General features: G+C 29.8%; 1 protein-coding gene across 1 annotated transcript in view; it reads left to right on the top strand.

Annotated features, from left to right (window-relative positions):
* LOC123291727 (dual oxidase) overlaps positions 1-23,445 on the top strand; it is a 41,599-nt gene extending 18,154 nt beyond the window's left edge. Inside the window, exons 2-18 of the mRNA XM_044872119.1 lie at positions 11,352-11,701; positions 13,831-14,035; positions 14,112-14,278; positions 14,339-14,563; positions 15,276-15,721; positions 15,821-16,022; positions 16,085-16,567; positions 16,629-16,913; positions 16,971-17,174; positions 17,452-17,597; positions 17,668-17,831; positions 18,675-19,049; positions 20,016-20,233; positions 20,315-20,773; positions 21,796-21,951; positions 22,376-22,504; positions 23,265-23,445. Of these exons, the coding sequence (XP_044728054.1) occupies positions 11,402-11,701; positions 13,831-14,035; positions 14,112-14,278; positions 14,339-14,563; positions 15,276-15,721; positions 15,821-16,022; positions 16,085-16,567; positions 16,629-16,913; positions 16,971-17,174; positions 17,452-17,597; positions 17,668-17,831; positions 18,675-19,049; positions 20,016-20,233; positions 20,315-20,773; positions 21,796-21,951; positions 22,376-22,504; positions 23,265-23,393 (4,293 nt within the window). The 5' untranslated portion in view covers positions 11,352-11,401 and the 3' untranslated portion in view covers positions 23,394-23,445. The remainder of the gene's footprint in view (positions 1-11,351; positions 11,702-13,830; positions 14,036-14,111; positions 14,279-14,338; positions 14,564-15,275; positions 15,722-15,820; positions 16,023-16,084; positions 16,568-16,628; positions 16,914-16,970; positions 17,175-17,451; positions 17,598-17,667; positions 17,832-18,674; positions 19,050-20,015; positions 20,234-20,314; positions 20,774-21,795; positions 21,952-22,375; positions 22,505-23,264) is intronic.
* Positions 23,446-26,634: the final 3,189 nt, after the last annotated feature.

Genomic DNA, 26,634 nt, shown 5'->3' with positions numbered 1-26,634 from the left:
AGATTTACACAAATTTTGTCAAAGTAGAATGAATTTAAAAGAAAAATGTTTTTGTTTCTTTTGTTTTGTTAAGGACGTTTACAAAAAATCACGTTTTTTTTTAGGATAGTCTTTAATACTCCTTAATAAATACAAAAATTTTCAGCTATTGCCAATTACGGTCAATTTCATGAATAATTATATTTCTATACCACTCAATATAATTCTTCAGCATATTTACAATATTACTCCATTCATTATTCGCTTAAAAAATATCGATGTTTTGATATTTTAATATTCGTTAAAAAAAAACGAGGTCACTTTATTCTTTTAAATTGAAATATTTTTCAGACTAATTATAGCTAAGGATGGTAGTTCTTGTGTGGCCTAGAGTTTAAAATTTTTTTATGAAGGATATTTTTATTATAATCATCATGAGTATGTTCCGATGGCGATATGTATTGCGAACACTGCCCAGTACTCTTACTGTTGAGAAATATGGACAGCCATTAATACTGCCACAATAATCTAGGAGAATTCACGAAGTCATAAATCACAGCCATTTTAATACTGCGATTACTGACGTTTTAGAGGTAAGGTTCTCTCAGTGTTTTAATCACGTGAACAACAAATCGAAAGCGTCAGCAACTTATGTCTTATGACAGCAACTAACTATTAAAAAATTTGCTGGCCATGAGAGTTTTTGATCAGAACGATCCGAAGAACATTTTGAGAGCGCTTTGCTTCACAGAAGTCCATTTTCCTAGTCATATAGGTACTATAAATATAATACACAGTGCTTTTTTTAAGTTGACATATGCTTGAAACTCGAAAAATAACTTTTATCGACAAAAATGCTTGAAGGGGAAAATAAAGGGAAAATGTTCGGTGTGTTTACGCACATCTTACGCAGGCATTAAACTTGATCTAGGTTTTAAGCTCAACGAAAAGCTCATTCTACTCCATAACTGGTAATTCAAAGATGAACACGATTAATCGATAGATGAACACTTTAAATTAGAAAGTTGTTATTGTTTAAAAAGAGTATCTAACATTTTTTGCTCAAAAAATTTTTCAAAATTGTTATTTTGTATCATTGTTTTTGCGAAATCTAGGCACTTTTATAAAGACCATTTTGTATAAATTGAATTGAACAAACGCAAAAAAACTAGATTTTTGCTATCAATTACTGTCTAAAATGTTTCAACCAAAAAATGTTTGACTATTTATAAAAAACAACTCTCTAATTTAAAGCGTTCATCTTATGTTTGTCAGTTATGAATTAAGGTAGTTCCAGCATGAAATCACTTTTCGACAGATTTGGCCGAATTTTTTTTCTCGGGTTTATAATAGCTTTATTTATGAATTCCTAAAATTTCATAATTTTTGGCCGTTTAGATCGCGAGATATTTAAAGACAAAGTTCGCGATTTTGAGGGTCATGTCCCATTTAAAGCATGTAAAATGTCCGGTCTCTCCAACTATTTTTTATGATATTATTATATATTGAAGAAAAAGTAGAAAAAAATGTTTATACAATAAAATTCTAAAAAAAAAATTTAGAAATTAATTTTCACTTTCGAGATATTAATTTTGACGTAAATTGATCGAAATTGGGACGTTGGCATAATTATTTCCCATTTTAAACGGTCAAAATTTCTGAAACTTTGGGAATTAATAGTAAGCATTATTAAATTCTTAAATTTAATTTTTCGTTAAATTATGTCGAAAAAAATTTTAACCATAGCTTTAGCATAGGAACTGCAGATACCATGCTGGAAATACCTTAAAGTGAGGTTTTAATTGAAGCTGAAAACTAAGATCGAATTCGTTGCCGGCTTAATATGTGTGGCTTTGAAACTAACATTTTTCGTTTGAAGCATTTCCCTCGATTTATTTATCGAATCTCAAGCATGTGCCTTAAAAAAACACTCTTTGTGTTCGTGAGAGTTTTTTATTAGAACGATCTGAAGAACAAAGTTTCACAGAAAATCATTTTCCAATCTAATTCTGCGGGGTCCTTTACATTAAAATTTTAAATAAACATTCTTGTTTCTATTAAACTGGTTTTAATTTTTTCATTTTCTTTTGTTGTTATGTCTGTCAGTCGTCAGACATATGGTACGATCAAAAGTCAATTATCTTTGTAGACAAAACGTCTCTTTTATTAAATTAATAGTCTTAATTAGTGTTTTATTTTTATATCTTTTTTAAATTTTACATGTTTTCATAATTAAGTAAATTTTTTACGTAATATGAGTAATATACATTTTTTTGAATTTCTATATAGATAATTTAATTTGTATTTTTATTGAAATTGATGGGGGCTTTTCTTTTGCAATTATCCGGCTCATTAATTATTCAACCTCTATATAAGTTCTGTAAAAACAAGTTTATCTGTATCGGAAAAACAATGAAATAATGTTTTTTTTTTTTCAATTCTCTAAAAAATATAGTTTGATGCGATTGTCCTTTTGGGAATTAAACACAAATAGACTTATTTTAATGCAGTTTTTTTATATTTCAAAGCTCAAGTGTTATTTGACCGGAAATTTGTAAACTTAAAAAATCTTTTGCAAATCAGTGCATTCAATAAAATTGGAACAAAAATAAACTTTCCTTGTACTTTCAGAATTATATTTTATAGCAATTTACTTCAGGTAATTAATTAAAGTTTGGGATTTTTTAAGTTAGAACGAGCACCAAGCAATTTTAGACTTAGGGTTAAAACTATTTGTACCTTATTTTCAACTTTGATGGTGAATTTTGTTATAACTTCATGAATATAGAAAAATAATAATGAAATGTTTCGAATTTTCAATTTTCGATATTTTGAAAATTACTTCAGATATCGAAAAATTTTATTCTTACTTTTCGTTTTATACATATTATCAAGCTATAACATAATTCACCATCAAAATTTTAATTCTATATATTTTTTTCAATTCGTGTAACCACTGCCGTGCTCATACATCCTTTATTAGTCGGGCACAACGGTTTTTATACCATGCATATATGTAATATATCAAGGTATACTAAGTTTAGTCCCATGTTTGTAACGCTTAAAAATTGCTAGCAACAAAATTTTGGTATAGGTGTTCATAAAATCACCTAGTTAGTCGATTTGCGGTTGTCTATCCGTCCGTCCGCCTGTCAACTCTATAACTCAAAAACGAAAAATAATATCTAGCTGAAATTTTTACAGTGTACAGTGTACTCGACCTCACTTTTTACACTGAAGTGTAAAAACTGAGGTCGAGTTCGTAAATGAGCAACATAGGTCAATTGGGTCTTGGGTCCGTAGGACCCATCTTGTAAACCGTTAGAGATAGAACAAAAGTTTAAATATTAAAAATATTTCTAATAAAAAAATAACCAACTTTTATTTGAAACATTTTTTCGTAAACATCACTGTTTACCCGTGAGAGCGCAAATTATGCGAAAATTGTCTATGCATGGTATTTCAACAATTAACTCAGTCAATTGTTTGTTTACACTTGTTTTTTATTTTTATTTTCAATGATTTATTAAGGTTTTAACTTTAACTTTAATTTTAATAGTTTTTTTTTTTTAATTTCTACCGACTAGCTTCGGAGAATTGAAACATATCATCGATCTACCATTTTTCCATAAAACCAATGTTAAATATGCTTACTTTTGAAGTTATTTACTTATTTAAATAATTGGGGAACCTCCCCTAAAATTTTCTAAGTGATTTAGACTTAGTCAAACTTCATATAAAAAATCAAGCTTTTAATTTAAAATTGCCTTTTTGCTCGTACATCCTTAAGAAATATTATAAAAATTTAACTGATCAAATAACGAAGAATGTTTTTGATGTTAAAAACGAAATGGTCGTTTTTAATATGAATAAAGTTTAAATATATTTCATATAAGTATTTAGACCTTGATTTGAGTTGAAAAGAGCAGTTAAAAGCAAAGAAAAAGATTGTTATCGGTTTATACAAATGAAAAATATCTGTCATACATGTCTTATCTGTTATTTGTTAAAGGTTAAGTTAATTTTTCATCGACACCTAAGCGTACCATGAACTTTTACAACAGTGGTATTATAATAGAGGTATAAGAGTTTACTCGCATCAATAAAGGTTTTTTATTCGGAAGTCTATGGCACGCCATTTTACTATTTAATGTCCGAAAAAAAATGATCGTAATAATAATACATTATTATTATGTTATCATCATAATAATAATCATTTTCATTACGTACATAATTTTAATTCAATCATTTTTATTATGTACATAATTTTAATTCAATCATTTTTATTATGTACATAATTTTAATTCAATCATTTTTATTATGTACATAATTTTAATTCAATCATTTTTATTATGTACATAATTTTAATTCTCTATTTCCATTATGTGCATAATTTTAATTCAATCATTTTTATTATGTACATAATTTTAATTCTCTATTTCCATTATGTACATAATTTTAATTCAATCATTTTTATTATGTACATAATTTTAATTCTCTATTTCCATTATGTACATAATTTTAATTCAATCATTTTTATTATGTATATAATTTTGATTCTCAATTTTCATTATGTCAACTTATATAATAAATATATATATATATATATATATATATAATAAAGGACGTTTCTGAAAAATCACATTTTCTTAGGATCTTTAAATCGTGTATATCCATTCTCATTAATTTCTTTTATAAACAAGTAAATTTTGTAATATCCCCTACGGTATTTTATAAATTTGAGCTGTTTAAGTTTGCGTTTTTAACATATACTTAAACTCTATATTGAAGATGGTTTTTAAAAGTATGTTTTATTATGTAACAAGGTTGATTTTCTTAAGATTAATTTGAAAAACTAATATACATTAGTTAAAAGCATGACAAATATTTTCCTACAATGAAAATTATAACAAGCGGCACTCGTTTTTCCATAAAATTCATTTAAAGTGATGAAATGAATGGAATTTGTGTGTTATTTCTTCTATATGTGATTTTCTCTAAATCTTTAGGCATCAATATTTCAAAAACTATCGTATATATCGAAAAATTTTACTCTTAACTTTACCAAGTTCTAATTTTCCCAAGTTCTAACATAATCCACCCTCAAAATTTGAAACGCAAGTATCAAATATTTTCATACACTCCTTTTTTTGGGAATGTCCTTAAAATAAACTTTCGAAAACGTTGCCAACTGGACCGCTTAGAAATAAACCTTTAGTATACAAAATACAGTGAAACTTGGTTAAGTGGGACCTGGATAAGTGATAAACCTCCATAACTGTAACTCATGCTAAAATCCCAACATTTTGGCACTGAATTACTTCTGTTAGTGGGACGAAGCAAACGTCTATATCTGGGATTCCTTCTTTCGATTTTATCGTCATAGTTACCTCTATAACTGAGACAGCGAGTGAATTTTATATGCGTTAACCTCTGTAACTGAGAACTGAGATAACATCATTGTTACCCACTTATTCTTATAATATCCGCAAATTCCGCACTATATACTAATTTTAAGCGCACTATATACTATATACTAATTTTTTTTTGGTTTACTATCATACGGATGTTTATTTGAAAAATACCGAAACGATAGCTCAAATCGTTATCAGGACGTGAAAAACTGAAGATATCCGTTTATGAAAGTGGGAAGATACGCGAAGAAGTCTATGTCGAATTTAATCAGCCAAAATCTACTTTTTGTAGAATAATTCAGAATAAAGATAAAATTTTATCACAATGTTCTGAAGGACAAGGAAAACTAAAACGTGTACGTCTATCAGAATATCCTGAACTTGAACAGTGTTTGCTAAGATGGGTCAAGCAACTTTGTAACATAAACGTTTCGGTAAGTGGATCGATGATTAAAGATTTCGCGCGAAGGCTCGGTATTCATAATTTTTGTAGCAGGTAAGACACTGCGTAAGTGGACTACCTCTATAAGTGAGACAAATTTGCAGGTACCTTGATGTCCCACTTAACCAGGTTTCACTGTACTATCGGCTGTGTTTCTTCTTTTCCTTTTTTTTTTTTTTTTGCTTAGCCAACAAACAGACAAATCATGACCTTCTACTAAACACTAGGTATACCTAATTAATATCATGTTTTTCTGAAGATGTACAGTTTAGGGAAAACTAACTCTAAATAATATCAAGTATCCATCTATCAAATCAATTGGATGTTATTGAAAAATGGTTGACCTCCACACATCGATATTTTTTATATCAATGAGATAATTTATAATATCACAAACACAATCAATAAAATAATACATCACGTTTTTTTGATTTAATAAGCTGATTTTTTTATTTTTATAAAATTTATTTTATTTATGTTTCAAAAATTCCATTTAGTTACAAGATATGTTAATTTACAATTTACAATTTATGGGATCATATGATTTATTTCAATGATTTAGATCCTGGTTTGTCTAGTCAGACTTTATTTATACGGCTACATCCAAATACGAAGGCGAACACTAAACAACAACGAAAATTGGGAAGTGTCAAATGGTAGGGGAGACCGGATACAAAAGTAACGGCGGGTCGAATGTAACAAAAGCTTTGTAGATTTTTCAAACAGTTGAAAAACCGCTTCACTGCCATCAAATGCCGCCTTCTTTAATTAAAATCCGTCGCCGCGTGATTTTACAAGTCAAAATACGTGATTTTACAAATCAAAAGTAGGATTTTTAAAGTTTACTTATTTGATATTTACGTCGTATTAACCGCCTAATATTAATCTGAGTGTTTGCATATTATTTCTTGATTACATTAATTGTACAGTATTTTAATTCGTTTTTGCACGCACCACCATCTGTTTTAAGGTTATCTTTATTGTTTTCCATAAATTTGGTAGGGTGCAAAAGTAACATAGCTCTGTGGATACACAAGTAACATGTTACTTACACAAGTGGGTACACAAATACGCAAGTAAAATGTTACTTAAGACTGATATAGAATAATCTGCTTAAAATATATGATTATCATTACTTAAACTAAGAAAATTACTTTCGAGGAGTTAATAATGTTGATTTGTTTTCATAAAATATATAATTTTTGAATGCAAATGTTTCTTTTTCTTGTTCAAATAAACTTTTCTAATAAGTCACTTGTGGATTTATTATATCATAGCATATTTATTTCCAACCCCTCTGTCCCTTAACTTTCGTGTTACTTTCGATCCGCTAACGTGGTCGAAAGTAACAATTTACGAATTTTTTTTAAGTCTATGTGATTCATCAATATACATAGTATAAAACAAAGTCGCTTTCTCTGTCCCTATGTCCCTATGTCCCTATGTCCCCTTGTATGCTTAAATCTTTGAAACTACGCAACGGATTTTGATGCTATAGAGTGATTCAAGATTAAGGTTTTTATATATAATACATCCATATTATAGTAGAGTAAGGGGTTGAAATAGGGGTTGGAAGGGATATGCTTCAAAAACTAAAAAAGTTGTGCATCGATTAAGATCAAATATTGACACGATATACAACCAGCTTCAAAGATCTATTGTTTTTATCTACTTTTAACCTTCGGAGGGTAGAAAGGTGTAGCGAGAAAGTGGGAAGGAATTATCGAATATTTACAAATATACCTAAGTGGGGTATCAAATAAAAGAGCATGACGTGTACATTACAAAAATGTTATCCCACGCAAGGAAATGTGGAGGGAGGGGTGCAAGTGGGGATGTTGCCCAGCAAAGCGGGTAATTCACAGCTAGTACCAAAATATACAATTATAAGGAAAATGAAGATACTAATGTAAAGAGCATGCATGGAATTTATATATGGATATAATAATTTCATTAAAATACTAACCAGGGTTCGAGGATATATATCAGTGGATATATATCATGATATATATCCGATATATATCCGATATGTATCAAATGATTATTTATGATATATATCAATACAAAAAAGATTTAAAAATTGTATATTAGAATGAAGTAATTTTTGGCGTTTTTTACTGTATTTCTACTCCCCAAATGTAAATGGCGTTCGAGTAGAATTAAAACATATTCCCTAATATGTTCTAATCCATAAATCGCAACACTTCTGCCTTCATTAATGGCGTCAGTCGTGTCAGAAAAATTTCGTTACGAAAGAGTAAATTTTTTTTATGTTTATTCTATTATTTTTTACAAAGAAAGTAATTGACAAAGTGCAGAAACGATTTTACTTCATTATTGAGTATTTAATAAGAAATATTAAATAACTTTTGTAATTATAGAATATAACTGTTTATTCTATAAATGTAAATATCAAACTTTTGATATATATCGGATATATATCATAAATATTCGATATTTTGATATTTATAATAAATATCGGATATTTTCGAACCCTGATACTAACACCTAACCAGCAACCAAGGTGACAGTACAAAATGTTACTTCTATACCCGGTCTCCCCTATATAACATTGCAAAGTTATAATCCAAATAAATTAAAAAATTAGAAAAAGATAATTTGAGTCCGGAAGATATTTTGATATATGGTGGGGAGTCCTTTGATGATATTAACTTCAAAAATTCAGGATGCTATCTTTGGGAAAACGTACCACCATCTTCAAATGAAATTTAGGGAAACGTTCCTTACCTCGTTCCCTAGCAGTTTTAACAAAAATAGCAAAGAGATAAAAGTTATTGTAAATTCAATTTTCTGTAAAAAAGGTCCCAAAATATCACGTTTTCTTAGGATCATCTTTAAATCGAGTATATGTATTCTTATTAATGCCCTTTATAAGTAGGTAAATTTGTTAATACCTCTTAAGGTGTTAAATTATTAGATTTGAGCTGTTTAAGTTTGCGTTTTAACATATAAATTCTATATTGAAGTGTTTTTAAAAAGGGATGCTTTTTTATGTAATAAGGCTAATTTTTTTAAGATTATTTTGGAAAATTAATATTTATTAGTTAAAAGCATGAAAAATATTTTACTATAAAGAAAACTATAATAAGCGGCACTCGTTTTTCCATAAAATACATTTTAAGTGATGAAATGAATGGTATTCGTGCCTTATTTCTTTTATAATTGTGATTTTTTCTAAATCTTTAGGCATCAATATTTCAAAAAATATTGAAAAATTGTACTCTTAATTTTCATCCAATAACATAACCCACCCTCAAAATTTGAAACGTAAGTCTCAATTATTTTCATACACTCAATTTTTGGGAACGTCTTTAAGTAAGAAAATACACTAAGACTAAATAACAGTTGCATGAATGAAGAATTTTTAAATTTAAGAGATATATTTAAACATTTCAATTTCGTAGCCTTACCAAGACTACGCACACAACGAATAACTTCCTACCTTAAGTTATTCGTTACACCCATAACCCAATGTGTGACATGCTTTTTTAGTGTGGGGAAATTTTTATGTCACATAAAAGTTGAAAAAGACCCAGAAGCCTCAATTTTTTTTTAAAATTATTAATATTTAATTAATTAATCAAAAAGGAACTAATTGTTATTCTTATTATCTTCTTTTTTTTTATAGATACACGTGTGTAGTTGTAAATTATTGAATATTTTATTTATAAAAACTGAATCATTCAATAATTAGAAGTCATTTTGAAGCATAATTGTCATAAATTATCTTCATTAATAAGCAAAATTCTCATGAGACTTATTATAAATTTTAATGTCTTACTTGCATTTGCATACAGGATATTATATGTTCTAATAATAGTTTATACAATTTTAAGCATTTGGAAAATCCATTTTAGTACCTGTTTCATGAAAATTAGAGCATTTTTAATAAAATTTCTCAATTAAGGATATAGGAGCAGCATAGCAATTTAAAGATTAAAGCTTGTTTTTTTTTATATGTGGTTAAAATAAATATAAATCAATTACCAAGTTTCCGGGGGAGGACACCGGGGTCTTTAAATAAAATTATTCAATTTAAAAGTTCGAGTTTTAATGCACTGCTCATAGAAGAAATCTCACAAAATGGTATATTTTAAAGTTGTTCGTAATTTTCACTTGGAATAATAAAAGAAGAATACAGTCAAACCTGGGTAAGTGAGAACTGGATAAGTGAGAAAACTCTATAAGAGAGAGTAATAGCCAGGACCCGTCATTTTAAGCTCCCAAAACCTCTATTAGCGAGAAACAGAAACCTCTCCGTAAGTGAGACTGCTACTTATCTATACCTCTATAAGACAGTCGAGCTTTATTTATTTATATTATTTAGGAGGAACTATAGCTACAATAAAAATACATTCGTACTTGCTGTGACTTGTTATTGCTGCGTACCTCTATAAGAGAGAAACGCTACCCATGTACCTGCATTAGCGAGAAACTCGGATTAGTGAGAAACCTCTATAAGCGAGAATGAGATTGTGCTCCCTTGAACTCTCGTTTATCCCGGTTTGACTGTGTAAAAAAAAACTTTTTAAAAGAAAGTAAACATATTAGCAAAAACATAGAAAAGAAAAAAAACCAAGTATCATTGTCCAGGAATGTAATAGAACCAGGGTAAATTTAGAGTTGAAATTATTTTTAACTTGTATGATCAATTATAACTTCATGATCTTAGACGAAAAATATAACAATAAAATTTTTGATTTATGCCTCGCTTTCGAAATATTGAAATCTGAAAATTTAAACAAAACACTTATCGAATAATTTTTTTATTACTTTTTGTCTTATACCGTCATTGTAAAACATAATTCACCATCAAAATTAAAAATTTTTTTTTTTTTAAATTTATAGCTTTTACTAAAAGTTGCTACTCTGCTCTTATCTCCTTAATTTAATTTAAATCTTCTTCTACACTTTTATTAGAAAAGAATTTCACGCAGCCAGGCGCGAGTCTTTTGAGGGGAAATAGCGTAAAATAAGAAATAGGTCTGATTTAAAGAATACCTAGCAAAAATACAAATAGACGCTTAGAGGAGGAATGTAATAGATTTTAGAAAACATACTCAAATCAATAAATCAACTTTTTAAGCGACAAATCACGTTTAAGATTTTGAAAATATGTTTGTAATATTCAGTTTAAGAAAACTTAGTGTCTTCAAAAATGCGACAGTTGCTTGACTAAGTTGTACTAAAAGTTGCTAGATTACCTAAGCTAATTTAAATGTTCTAGATTATTCAAAATAACGTAAAAACGAGTGCTGAAAAATAGTTCTCAAAATTGATTAAAAAAACTTTTTGAGATATAACTATGGCTCAGGATATTTCGTCTACTACTAATTTCGACACCGTCATCAAATCCGTCATCGACACATTTGCGAAACAAAAAGCTCTCAAGGTTAACTTTCAGGTCTAAAGTAGATATTTATTATGAGCATTTACTTTTAGAGAAAAGAATCAATTCTCAAGATGAAATTAATCAAAAATGTTTTTTTTTCCAGATACCCATCTTAGTCGAAAAACACCACCATCATATTCAGATGGCGTTTACATGATGGCTGGACAAAATCGTCCAAGTCCTCGAAAATTATCACAACTATTCATGAAAGGTGAAGATGGTTTAGCATCCGGAGGAAATAAAACAGCAATGCTAGCATTCTTTGGGCAAGTTGTCACTTCGGAAGTAGTGATGGCAAGCGAAAGTGGTTGTCCAATTGAAATGCACCATATCGAAATTGATAAATGTGATGAAATGTATGATAAAGAGTGCCGAGGGGATCGTTCAATACCGTTTCATCGTGCTGGTTACGATAGATCAACGGGACAAAGTCCAAATAGTCCTAGAGAACAAGTAAGTGATTTTTTAAAAAGTTAGACTTTTGCTATCAATTACTGTCTAACCTATTCGGTTTACAAAATAATGTTTGCGTGCAACTTTCTAATTTAAAGGGTTCATTTAATGTTTGTCAGTTATGAATCAGAATGAGGTTTTAATTGAACCTGAAAACTTAGATCGAATTCGATGCCGGTATAAGATGTGTACCTTTGAAACTAAAATTTTTCTCTATTAATTTATTTATTGAGTTTCAAGCATATATCAGCTTAAAAAACACTCTTTTCAAAACATTTTTTCAATATTGTACAGAGACAACACTCTTAAGAAAATTTCGGCTTTTAAATGGTAAGCTTTTAAAGTTTGTTGCCCCTTTCGGACAGAAAGAACTATGGGCTTTCCCGGAACTATGGGACCTAAAGTTTCTAACGAGCTTCAGATCCAAGAAGAACTAGGCCGATCCAAAAGATATTTATTAACCGGATTCATATCCATCGAATATCTGTAACACAACTAAAGATTCTTTTATAATTTTATATGTGAGGAATTTTGTCATTCATTAATTAAATACTTCACCTTTCAATTTATCTTTTGTGATCTATTGCATTATGGGTATATAATTGATGCGGTCTAGTCAACTTTTTTTGTACAATTATTTAAGGTATAATTAAATGATTTGCAAATATTTAGCTATAAAAAAAATGCGCATGAGTTCAATAATCTATAATTGATGGCTTTGTGGTTTTCAATCAAACCATGAATAAAGTATGCATTTCAAGAGCAAAACAGATTTAAACGATTTTTAGATAAAAAAATAACAAATTTCTAAAATAACTTCTGTAATTATGGTATGTCTAAGGACATGAGATGAGTTTAGCGTGAAAAATTCTAAAGGGAAAGTTTCAAGCACATAAAGTTGTAAAATTAACTGTAGAAGCATTAACCGCTTCTGATTAGTTGCTATAATTTTTCAAAGTTATCGATATATAACACGTAAAAAATAGGAATCGATACTTACCGTTACGAACACGTTATGCCTGAGTTGACTCTTCCCAGGCAAAGTAAACTCTTTCTTAAAACATCAATATTAGTTTATTGAAAATAAGTAAACACACTTTTTCTAGGAAGAGTTTAACTAAGCCTGCTGTGCTTTAGTAAAAGTTGATTCACTGGGAAGTTCGACTGAGACATATTAGTCTAGTTAACAAGTTCAAATTGGTAAAATAGTGAAATTTGGTCAATATGTACTAGCTAGTACATATTGACCAAATTTCAATACTTTTGGGTTTCAATAAACTTTTACTGAAAATAACAGTCGAATTTACCTAGGGAGAGTCAACTCTTACTGGAGGATTAACTTTTCCTGTAATATATACAGGGTGTCTTTTTTAAATTGACTTATGCTTGAAACTCGATAAATAAATTTAATCAAGGAAAATGCTTCAAATGAAAATGATGGTTTCAAAGGCACACAACTTATACCGGCATCGAATTTAATTTAGGTTTTCAGATTCAATTAAAACCTCACTCTGATTCATAACTGACACACATTAGATGAATACTTTAAATTAGAAAGTTGTTCTTTATAAATACGCAAACTTTTTTTGTAAACCGAGTAGTTTAGACTGTACTTGATAGCAAAAATCCAGCTTGTTGTACGTTTGTTCTTCAATTTGAAGAAAAATGGTCTTTATAGAAAAGCAACCCACTTTTATTGGATTTATTAGAACAAAATTTTCGACCAGTGCCTAGATTTCGTAGAAACAATTAAACGAAATAACAAATTTGATACAAAAAAACCATTTTGGGTAAAACTTTTCACTCGGCCTTTGCCTAAACTGTACGGTTTGCGAAAAAATGTTTCGAATAAAAAATATTACTTTTTTAATCAATAACAACTTTCTAATTTAAAGTGTTCACCCATCGATTACCAATTATGGAGTAGAGTGACCTTTTCAGTGAGTTTGAAAACCTTGGTCAAGTTTAATGTCTGCGAAATATGTGCGCCAACATATCCAACATTTTTCGCTTGAAGCATTTTTATCGATAAAACTTATGTTTCGAGTTTCAAACATATCTCAACTTAAAAAAGACACCTTGTATATACTTGTTAAACCTATAATTTTATTGTTTTCTAAAAATTCCAGATAAATCAAATAACAAGTTGGATCGATGGTAGTTTTATTTATTCAACAAGCGAAGTATGGGTGAATACAATGCGAGCAGCTGTAAATGGTTCCTTCCTTACAGACGCAACAGGACGTATGCCTGTATTAAATACCATGCGTGTTCCTTTATTCAATAATCCCGTACCAAATGTAATGCAAACATATAGTCCAGAACGATTATTTTGTAAGTTTTTTACTCAGTAATTTTTCCCCATTTTCTTCCAAAATATTTTTGACTTTAAAGTTCTAATTTGTGGCAGTGTTGGGTGATCCAAGAACAAATCAAAATCCAGCATTATTAGCTTTTGGTATATTATTTTTTCGATGGCATAATGTTGTTGCCCAGCGTGTTCAACGTCAACATCACGACTGGTCCGATGAAGAAATTTTCCAAAGGGCGAGACGGATTGTTATCGCATCTTTACAGGTAAATGCGAAAAAGAAAATGTTAAATTAAAAATAAATTAATGGTTTTCATTTTTCTTAGAATATTATTGCCTATGAATATTTGCCAGCGTTTTTAAATGAAGAGTTACCACCGTATGAGGGCTATAAACAAGATGTTCATCCTGGTATAAGTCATGTATTTCAAAGTGCAGCGTTCCGATTTGGACATACCATGATTCCACCAGGAATATATCGTCGTGATAGCGAATGTAATTTTACGAAATATAAACCGTTACGATTATGTTCAACTTGGTGGGATTCAAATGTAAGTATTTTGTTCCAAATATTAAAAAAAAAGAGGTGTGTGTACTTATGTACTCGCATGAAAGGTTATACTTCTTCGCTAATAATAAATACTAGCTTGGCCCGTGAGGAATTCCGCTCCCGTAGTTACCGTAACCCGTGGCTACCCTGTACCCGTGGCTAAAAACAACAAACAACAAATTTCGTAGAAAAGTGGTGAAAAAAGTCAAAAGTCCTTAAATTAATATTAGGAGAACATGTACCAACAAGTGAAATTTACAAAATTTAAAACAGAACCCTAAACTCGCACTTGAAACATATGTAAGAACACTCTCCATTAAATTGACTTTTTCCTTAGAGCCTTCTCCAAACTTATTCGGTTTTGAGGATCATCGCCTATTTTTAAGTTGTTTCGGGTACGGAATCCTAAGCTCGCACTTGAAGCATAGTTAAGAACACTCTCCATAATATTACCTTTCAAACGAAACAAAAAAATTCAAATCGGTTCTTCCATTGGGGCGCTACGATGCCACAGACAGACACACAGACACACGGACAGACACACACATAGCGGTCAAACTTACAACACCCATTTTTGTTGGTTCGGAGATTAAAAATTTTAATTATATGTCTAGAGTATTAGTAGAGCATCTGTAAAAAAAGAAAAAGTATAATTTCAAATAACTTCAAAAAGTTCTCCGATCACGTTCTATAAATTATTATGTTATTTTCAGGATGTATTAAACGATAACACATTAGAACTACTATTAATGGGTATGGCTTCCCAAATAGCTGAACGAGAAGATAATATTTTGTGCTCAGATGTACGCGATAAGTTATTTGGTCCAATGGAATTTACCAGACGTGATTTAGGCGCATTAAATATAATGCGTGGTCGTGATAATGGTATCCCAGATTATAATACAGTTCGTACACACTTTAAATTATCCTCGCATAAAGAATGGCAGGATATTAATCCGAAATTATTTAAAGATAAGCCAGATATGTTACGAACATTAGTATCAGCGTATAATAATAAATTGGATAATGTTGATTTATATATTGGGGGAATGTTGGAATCGAATAATGGTCCTGGTGAGTTATTTACAGCGATTATTAAAGAACAGTTTATACGATTACGTGATGCTGATCGATTCTGGTTCGAAAATGTTGATAATGGGTAAGATTTTGTTTAGGCTCTACTATGCCACAAACAGAGACACGGACACACACTTTTTTTGGTTCGGGGTTAAAAATATAATTGCCTTTTTATTTCCAGAATATTTACCGAAGAAGAAATTGAAGAAATTCGGCAAATCACATTATGGGATATAATTGTGAATAGCACCGATATTGGTCCTGATGATATTCAACGAAACGTATTTATTTGGAGTGAAGACGACCCATGTCCTCAACCAGAACAGTTAAATGCATCTAATTTGGAACCTTGTAAATATTTAAAAGGATTCGATTATTTTTCGGTAAAAATTCTTTGAAGGAGACTTCATACATGACATCCAATTAAAACTCATTTAATTTGCAGGGTAACGAATTCATCTACATTTATGTCTGCATATTTTTATGTTTCATCCCCATAATATGTGCAGCTGCTGGCTACAGTGTCGTTAAACTACAAAATCGACGAAGACGACGCTTAAAAATTAAACAAGAAGAATTAAAAAAAGGAAGTGATGCAAAAGGTCCAGTAGATAAAATGTTTGTTCGAGAATGGCTCCATGCAAATCATAAACGTAATGTTAAAGTAAAATTTGGTCCAGAAATTGCATTGTACACAATTAATCGAAAAGGTGAAAAAATGCGAACGATTAACTTTAAAAACGTTGACACTGTACATGTAGAAGAATCGGATGAAACTCGCCATAAAAAGAAACCTTTAATTTTATTACAAGCGCCGCAAGATTACGATTTAGTTTTGGAGTACGATACGATTGCATCACGTCGTAAATTTTTAGCGAAATTAGAAACATTTTTACATTCACACAAAAAACATTTGAAAATTACACGAGTAAGTATATTTTAAGCTCGAAAAATATTTAAGTCCGGTAACTTTGCAACTCTTTTTCTAGCAATTACGTGATGTAATTTTGGCAAAAGCTGAAACTAGAGAACGACGTCAAAAACGGTTAGAGCACTTTTTCCGTGAAGCGTATGCAATTACATTTGGTTTACGGCCTGGAGAAAGACGTCGTCGATCTGACTCTAGTATGGATGGTGAAGTAGTCACCGTAATGCGAACAGCTTTATCTCAGAGTGAATTTGCCAATGCACTTGGAATGAAAGCAGATGCTGTATTTGTTAAGAAAATGTTTAACATTGTGGATAAAGACAAGGACAATAAAATTTCCTTCCAAGTAAATATTTATTATAGCCGTAATTTTTATTGTACTTTAACGGGCGTAATTTTCTAGGAATTTTTGGATACTGTGGTATTATTCTCACGAGGTAAAACTGAAGATAAATTACGAATTATATTCGATATGTGCGATAATGATCGAAATGGTGTCATTGATAAAGTTGAATTAGCGGAAATGTTGAGATCATTGGTGGAAATTGCGAAAACTACTAGTTTATCGGATGATCATGTTACGGAACTTATTGATGGAATGTTCCAGGTAAATTTAGGAAATTTAAGATATTCTTGTACTTTTGAAGAAAGCAGTAATTAAAAATTATTCTTGATAAAATTTCTTCTCTTTTTCATGTTTAATTTGATTGAATTAAAAGCTTAAAGTCTCCCCACATCAAAATCTTCGAGAAATCTTCTTCTGATCTCTCTATATCTTTCTTTGTGGCTTACACTCTTTGTTTTAGACATTACCTCCAAGTTCATAGAAACTTATTCGGCTATCCGTTCGCATTTTTTCTAAAAATTTCTATCATTTTTTTAAGGATGCTGGCTTACAACACAAAAATTATTTGACCTACGATGATTTCAAATTAATGATGAAAGAATACAAAGGTGAATTTATTGCAATCGGGTTAGATTGCAAAGGTGCTAAACAAAACTTTTTGGATACATCAACAAACGTTGCAAGGTATATCAAAATTTAAAAATTGAGACTTATATAGAAAAAGAACACTATTTTCAAACATTTTTACTTTTAGAATGACAAGTTTCCATATTGAACCAGCCTATGATTCGGAAGATAGCTGGTTTACCGAACGTTGGAATTGTGTTACAACATTTTTGGAAGAAAATCGTCAAAATATATTTTATTTATTTATTTTCTATGTGATTACAATCGCATTATTTGTTGAACGATTTATTCGTAAGTACTTTACTTTTCTTTAACAGTCCCTCTTGTACCCCACATCCTTTTGTAGATTTCTGGATAAGAAAAATCTCGGGAAAATCGAATTATTCTTTTATTTTCAACTTTCTCTGATAATCTTTTCGAAAAATGAAGGGATTGAGTTCAAATTCTGAAAAAAGATGTTGGTAACTCATGATCATAAGTAAGTGTGGTAATTTTTTACCTGATACAAAACCCCAATTTTGAGAAAAACAAAACTTTTGAAATTTCTGAAAAATTTCAACAGTTCGCACAGTTTAGGCCAAAGGTTTCTTTTCAAAATCTGATTATGAGCAGAAACATTACAAAAACAAAAATGCAAAAACCTCGAAAAAATCCAGATTTGCATCATTAAATTGTACAAGAATCGGAAATTTACAATTGTTTACCTTTTTCGAGTTTTTCGCATTTTTGCTTTGCAATGTTTCCTCTCATAATTCGGGTCAGTCGATGCTGAAATTCATAACAAACAAATCTTTTTTTATTTTCCTCAATCCGATCAATCTGATCAACTCCACCAATGAAAACAATGTAGAAATTAAAAACCGCGTGCAGAAAGTCTTACGGATCGTTCCGGAACCGGAAAACTTCTTTTTTCTGTTTTTTACAACGAAATCTATTTAAAAAAGAATTTCCCAAAATTTTACGAATTATAGTATCAAAATCCGGTAGATTTACCCCACTAAATTATCAAGATTCATTTTATTCTTCCATTTCTCAAAAAATATTGCCTTCAAACTCCTACTGGAATAAAACCTTAAATATCTACCTCGTTTCAATATTATAACGAGATATTGAATTAGATTTTTTATATTTCAGATTATTCATTTATGGCCGAACACACGGACTTACGTCATATTATGGGTGTTGGTATTGCCATTACTCGTGGTTCAGCAGCTTCATTATCATTCTGCTACAGTTTATTATTGCTGACAATGTCCAGGAATTTATTAACAAAATTAAAAGAATTCTCAATACAACAATATATACCGTTGGATGCACATATACAATTTCATAAGATTGTTGCTTGCACAGCGTTATTCTTTTCAATTTTACATTCTGTTGGGCATATTGTGAATTTTTATCATGTTTCCACGCAACCGTTAGAACATTTACGATGTTTAACAAGTGAAGTGAGTTTCCCGTCCGATTATAAGCCTGGTATTGCTTATTGGCTGTTCCAAACTATTACAGGTAAGTGATCCAAATATTTTAGTATTTTGTGAAAAAACTTTCACCTTTATTTCGCCTCTTTATCACTTGCTGTTTGTGCAAACCTTAAATGAAACATAAACATCAGAGTATTTAACCATTCAAACTGGTCGTCTTTCGTACCACAATCATTACTCTTGTGATAATGTGGCATGCGCCAAGACCGAAATTCCAAGCCTTGTTTACAATATGCTGTACTGTAAGGTTAAATATGTTTACATATGAAAATACATTGATTCTTATCAAAGGGGGTGAAAGTGGGGATGAACGGTAGAATAATTATAAGTATACCCAAGTCTGATATCAAATAAAAGGGCGTGTACATTAAAAAACTGGAAGTTGCATGAAAATTAGTTCAGCCTTTTAAAATTTATTAACTCTTTTAATAAAATTTACTAGGTACTTCTAATTTCTATGCAACCATAATGTCCTACAGAAAGTGTGGCAGGGTACAGCAAGGGCTTATGCCCTAAAATTAAGGATCCGTACCAAAATAATAATGAGGATTAGTGACGACATATTAAGTGAAGGTTATAACACAATAATCTTTGTATTTAAAATTGAAGTCGCCCAGCGAAGCGGTTAGTTCACATCTAGTTTCTAATATGGCGGTTGAAAACTACGGAGATAGTAAAGCCATTCGAAATTTGGTTTTCTTACCAATTTACTGAGGGGATGAGAAAAACTGTCACAGCTGTTAATATACTTTTTTTGTTTGTTTTACATTTTGAGTTTATTTTTTATTTTTATTTTTTTTAAATTTTTATTCACTGTCCTGTACCTAAAGCATAAAATTTAATGAACGTAAAAATTTTTTTTAAATGTGGGTGGGGAAATCTTTCACGAAACGCTTCTGAAGGATTAAACATAAATTCAAAAAAATTGTAAGAAAAATTCGAATTTCGAAACATTGAAACTAATGGAAAAACTTTTCAAATTTTTTTCTAGGAATTACCGGAGTTCTCCTGTTTATAGTAATGTGCATTATTTTCGTATTCGCACATCCAACGATTCGAAAAAAAGCATACAATTTCTTCTGGACAACTCACAGTTTATACGTAGTTTTGTACATTTTATGCTTAATACACGGATTAGCTCGATTAACTGGTGCTCCACGATTCTGGATGTTTTTCATAATTCCAGGAATGATATATGTTCTAGATAAAGTAAGTTTTTCTAGAATTAAAATAAGTCTTCTGAATTTTTAGAAAATTGATTTGAAAAATAAAAATATGTTTTTGTTCTAGGTTGTAAGTTTACGAACCAAATATATTGCATTAGATGTAATCGAAACCGAATTATTACCATCGGATGTAATCAAAATCAAATTCTACCGACCACCAAATCTAAAATATTTATCTGGGCAATGGGTGCGTTTAACTTGTACCACCTTCAAATCAAATGAATATCATTCATTTACGTTAACGTCAGCACCGCACGAAAACTTTTTATCATGCCATATAAAGGCACAAGGTCCATGGACTTGGAAACTACGTAATTATTTTGATCCATGTAATTATAATCCAGAGGATCAACCGAAAATACGTATTGAAGGACCATTTGGTGGTGGTAATCAAGATTGGTATAAATTTGAAGTTGCTGTTATGGTCGGAGGTGGTATTGGTGTAACACCATATGCATCAATTTTAAATGATTTGGTTTTTGGAACGTCTACGAATCGATATTCTGGTGTTGCGTGTAAAAAGGTCAGATTTTTTTTCCAAGGAAAAACTATCATAATTATATTACTTTTCTTATTTCTTGGGAGAATTCTTCTATGTATTTGATGTATACAGGGTGTCCTTTTTTTAAGTTGACTTATGCTTGAAAATCGAAAAATAAGTTTTATCGATAAAAATGCTTCAAACGAAAAATTTTGGGTGTGTAGGCACACATCTTACTCTACTCCATAACTGGTAATCGATAGATGAACACTTTAAATTAGTAAGTTGTTATTGATTAAAAAGGTAACATTTTTTGTTCGAAACATTTGTTCGCAAACCGTACAGTTTAGGCAAAAACGGACTGAAAAGTTTTACACAAAATTGGTTTGTCTTCTGCGGATGTTAAGCACTCCAATTTTCCAATAAAAGTGGTTTATTTTTCCATAACGACAATTTGCGTTCAAATTGAATGAAGAAACCGCAATGCTATGATATGTAGGTTCTTATACGGCTTTATAGCGTATTTTTACTATCATTTACTGTCTAAACTATTCGGCTTACAAAAAAATGTATCACCAAATGTTTACCTTTATATACAGAAAAATTTTCTTATTTAAAGTGTTCGTCTATTACATGCCTAATATGAAGTAGAGGGAGGTTTTAATTGAACCGGAAAAGTTCAAAAGTTTTTCGTTTGAACTATTTTCTTCGATTAAACATATTTTTCGAGTTTCACGCATATGTCAACTTAAAAAAGTCACCCTGTATTTCTCAACCAACTACGTTAATTAATAGCCCAGCCTTTTTACTAAACGGCGCCGTTTAAATCGAACAGCTAGGCAAATGGCCTGGAATGATAACGTTTACCTGCTTTCCTAACCTAGTCATTTAGATCTAGTTCTTTTTTCTGTCACATGGCGCTGAACCCCACACACTGCCAATATGGCGTCGGCGAGCAATAATATATTTGGTGTTTCTCACAGACGTAATATTTCTTCTGATTAAAAACATGACCCATTTTTGTATAATCTAATGAATTCATAACAATATTTTTTCATTCTTAGGTATATTTCTTATGGATTTGTCCATCCCATAAACACTTCGAATGGTTTATTGATGTTCTAAGAGATGTGGAGAAAAAAGATGTAACAAATGTTCTAGAAATACATATTTTTATTACACAATTCTTCCATAAATTTGATCTTCGAACCACAATGTTGGTAAGTAAAACAAATTTTATAATGATCGAAGGTTTTGCCAAGAAAAAATTCTTTTCGAATTCGAATTATTATTAATTATTTTGGTAAATTTTTACTTTAACAATAGTTTTACGTATAAATATTATCAAAGATAATAAATGAGAACTCTAGGATATTTCGAAATAAATTTCGATTACAATTTTTGAATTTTATAAATACGTATTTCGACTACCAAGTAGTCTTCATCAGTGTGAATTAGCTAATCGTAATGACTTATATAGTGTATATTACTTGTTGCTAATTTGGTGACGGTTTGTACATTGAAAGTTGCACAAAGAAAATTATGCCAAAAATCGGGAATTTAATAGTTTTATGGACCGATAGCTTATATTCAAAATTTATTGTATTTCTATCCAAATTTTTACATGAATACATTTTATTACAGTATATATGTGAAAATCATTTCCAAAGATTATCACGAATGTCAATGTTTACCGGTTTAAAAGCGGTCAATCATTTTGGAAGACCTGATATGTCATCATTCTTAAAATTTGTACAAAAGAAGCATAGTTATGTAAGTATTCCCATTAGTTGACTAAATCTACCGGATTTTGGTAATCAATTCGGGACATTTTATAAAAAAGTGAATTTTTTTAAATGTTTCTTTCGTTGTAAGAAAATACAGAAAGGCAGTTTTCTTGTTTCGCATGACCTTCTGCACGCAATTTTGGGACAATTTATCTCTACATTGTTTTCTTTGGAAATAAGTTTGGATTTTTACGAATTTTTTGCATTTTTGTTTTGTAATTTTCGGCTCATAATCAGGTTTTGATAAAAAAAAATCCTCCGCACATAAAAAACCTGCAATTTTTTATGATCATAAGTTGCATCTTTTTCCAGAATTGCAACTCAATTCCTTTGGAAAAGTTACCATAGAAAATTGAAAATATGAGGTTACTGCTTTTCTTGAGATTTTAAGGTTATTTCGATTTGTTAAAGGTTCGATAGCAAACAAGGTCGATGCAGAAATTCATAAAAAACAATTATTTTTTTATTCGTCTTAATCTGATTAATAGAAGCAGAGATATTCAAGAAAACGTCACCAAAGAAAACATTGTAGAGATAAATTGTCCCAAAACCGCGTGTAGAAGGTCGTGCGGATCGTTGCGGAACCGGAAATTCCTTATCTGTAATTTTTACATAAAAAGAAACGTATTTAAAAAAATTAGCTTTCTTCACAAATTTTCCGAATTGATTAGCAAAATAAATTTACCCAACTACGTATAAAGTAAATTTTCCTTTTCGGACCAAGTTTAATTATGATTATTTTCTAGGTAAGCAAAATTGGAGTATTTAGTTGTGGTCCACGTCCACTTACCAAAAGTGTTATGTCAGCATGTGATGAAGTGAATAAAGGCAGAAAATTACCATACTTTATACATCACTTTGAAAACTTTGGTTAATAAAATTAGTTAGCAAAAAATTGAAGATGGTGATCTTTTAAAAAAAATTTTAAATGAAAATTTTTAATTTATATGATTTTTGAGTCATTTTAAAATGTGATTTTTTTCGTTTTTCTTTTTAGAAAAAAAACTTGTAAATGATTAACCTCCTTTTTTGTACTCTTCAATTGATTTTAATATTCTAAAATAAAAAAAGTATCTTCTTTTTAAAAATCATTGAAATAAACTTCTGGAACACGTGAAACTATGGCAGACATGATCGCAAATTATCGATTTCTTGAATGATCTTCGTTTACGTGTAAAAATTTGCTCAATCAAGATTTTTTATAATATTTTTACATTCAAAATAATGCGGTTGACCATATTTTCACGCGATTGTAAAATATATAATTTTGTAAAGTTTCGAACAAAAAAAAAATATTTTCATAAATTATATACCTTGTGCAATGAATTTTTTATTAATTAATATTAAAAAAAAAAAACTTATTTATTTTTGTTTCTAGTATTATTTTATTGATATTTTAATTTTAATTAATATTTTTAAGGATTTTTTTGATTTAATTTATTTATGTAGCAAATTTAGGTATATAAATAAATTATTTTTAAATAAATTTTGAGTTGTAATTTTTTTTTTTTTAGTAATTTTAATTTTTTTAATTTTAATTCTCCAAGATAATTTTCCAGTTTCTACGAACCTCCAAAGCAAGAGAAGGTTATTTATTCAGGATGAAATGCTTTTCGGGATTAAGAAATTAGTTTAACAAGTGAAATTTACTAAAAATTGAAAAAACCCCCGACAAATTTTTAGGGTTTTATGTTCTAAACTCGCATTTGAAACATATTTAAAAAAACTCTCCATTAAATTACCTTTTCCATTAGAGCCTTTTCCAAACTAAACCGATTTTCAAGATCATCGTCTATTTTTTAGTTGTTCTGGGTAGGAAACCCTAAATTCGCACTTGAAACATAGTTAAGAACACTCTCAATTAAATTACCTTTCAAGAAAAAACACAATAGATTCATCCGCTTAGCCATTACGGTGCCACAGACAGGCAGGCATACACACGTATAGCTATGAAACTTATATCACCTCTTTTTTGGTTCGGGGGTTAAAAATGACAATTTCAAAACTTCTACACCGATTTTAATAACAATTTTTTGTTACTTTTTGTTTTTGTTTACTTTTAATCATGCATACGATATTTATTTACATCATTGTCTCTCGATTATAATTGATGTTTTTGATATGATACATTCAGGCGTAAACTAAATATTGACAAATATCTTGTCTAGTAATCTTAATTAAAGAAAATTGAAAAAAATAGCCTAATTGATAGGGCACTTGACATGAATCCAAGAGGTCCGGGTTCGAGTCCTGGTTCGAGTGTTGAATGTTGAAAAAGTGTCGCACGGTCGGAAACTTTTTCCAAAATTATTTTGAAAAAAAAAAGTATAGTATAGAACGCATAAAGCTTTATTATACAGAATATAGCTTCTACTTTTATTTAATGGACTACTAAAATAAAATTGTGTATTCTTCAAACTTTTCATACACGCAACCACCACCAACCATATGACAAAGTAAACAAACTATCAAAACATTTTATACATGCCATCAAATAAAACTTCCATTTTTCATGTCAGTCCGACTCACAATATGTAATTTTTTTATTTCTTAAAATAATATATTTCTTTAAAAGTCCATCCTAAAGCAAGTTCCCGCAAAATCACGAAATAAGTGAGTGTACAAAAATATTTTATTCGTAGAAATTATTTAGAGCGTTTCAAATTTTCATGGTAGACTCTTTTAAAACTTGGAAAAATTAGAAGAAAATTAAGAGTAAAATTATTCGATATATACCATAAATTTCAAAATATTGATGTATTTTTTTAATTTACTGAGTATGACTTACATTAAACGAAGAAGTACACAAATTGTGTACTTTCTCTCTGATTAACACAGATCTGTCTCTTGATGTTTTTCTCTCATAGCGAGAGAAATTCTTTATAAAAATTATATGAACTACAATTTTCTTGAGACTAACATTTTTTGATTTTTGCAGAAAAACATTTAAGGTAACTTTGAAAAAAAAAAAAAATTTAAATTACTTGTGAAGCTGATATCTCGAAATTTACAAATCGGAAGGGGTTTAATCCAATTTAGCTTAAACTAAATTTTTGGGAAAATTAAAAAAGCAAATGTTTTACTGATCTTTTACGATTTCCTTAAAGGATAAAAATGGAGGGGAAAAGGATTTTTAATACCTAAATAATTTTGCCACAACCAGCATCCGAGTAGGTATACTTGAGTTGTTTTACCGAGGCCGACATTTAGAAAAACAAAGTACGTTTTGAAAGCACACAGATTAATTTAAGCGGTTTGATCTTTTGATTCTGTTTTAAAATAACTTATATTTAGTAAAAATATAAATTCGAATCAATTAAATTGTAGTATTATGCTCGAAAACACGCTTTAAAGTTAGAAAAGTTGGCCTCGGTAAAATAACTCAAGTATAGGTATCTCTGTGTTACAAAAAATGCACGGATTACATGTAGTACTAGATGTAACCCGTACATTTTTTGTGACACAGAGTGTAAATGTGATTACTGTAAGTTGAACGCCAGGGCTAATAAATCACACCTTGTTTAGCATTGCCGGATTAAGCCCATCGGGGGCCCTAGGCCAATATAATTTTGGGGCCCCCCTTTTTTGAATAATTGTAAAATTAATCGTTATTTGTGTATTCATAGCATTCGTACAGCCTATTCATATCATTCCAAGGTTATAAATGAAATAAAATGAACAAAATATTGAATCATAAACTTTATAATAAGCCTCATTTCGAAATTTGAAAAAAAATAACTTGAAATTGAAAATTTTTGTTCAAAAATAATCATATCAGATTTTCGTGGGGGCTCCTGTCCGTCGGGGGCCCTAGGCCATGACCTAGTCCGGCCTAATGGGTAATCCAGCACTGTTGGTTAGCCAATCTCTGCCTAAGCATTAAAAAATTCTAGTGAATCAAGCCTTGATTTTTATGATTTATTAGCTTTAAGATAATGGAAGTAAAAATCAAATTAAAATATTTTAAATACAATTTTTTTGCTATAAAAACCAAGAAAACACAAAATAATTTTAAAAAAAAAGTAGATATTTTAATATTTATACAAAATTTAAAAGAAAAAAGTGTTGCGAAAAACTTTTCCCCAATATAATTCATGGTATAGATAAAAATCCACC

Source organism: Chrysoperla carnea, chromosome 2, assembly GCF_905475395.1.
Source record: "Chrysoperla carnea chromosome 2, inChrCarn1.1, whole genome shotgun sequence".
Taxonomy (NCBI): Eukaryota; Metazoa; Arthropoda; class Insecta; order Neuroptera; family Chrysopidae; genus Chrysoperla; species Chrysoperla carnea.
The sequence above is the reverse complement of the archived record's forward strand: the minus strand, read 5'-3'. Positions and strand labels throughout refer to the sequence as shown.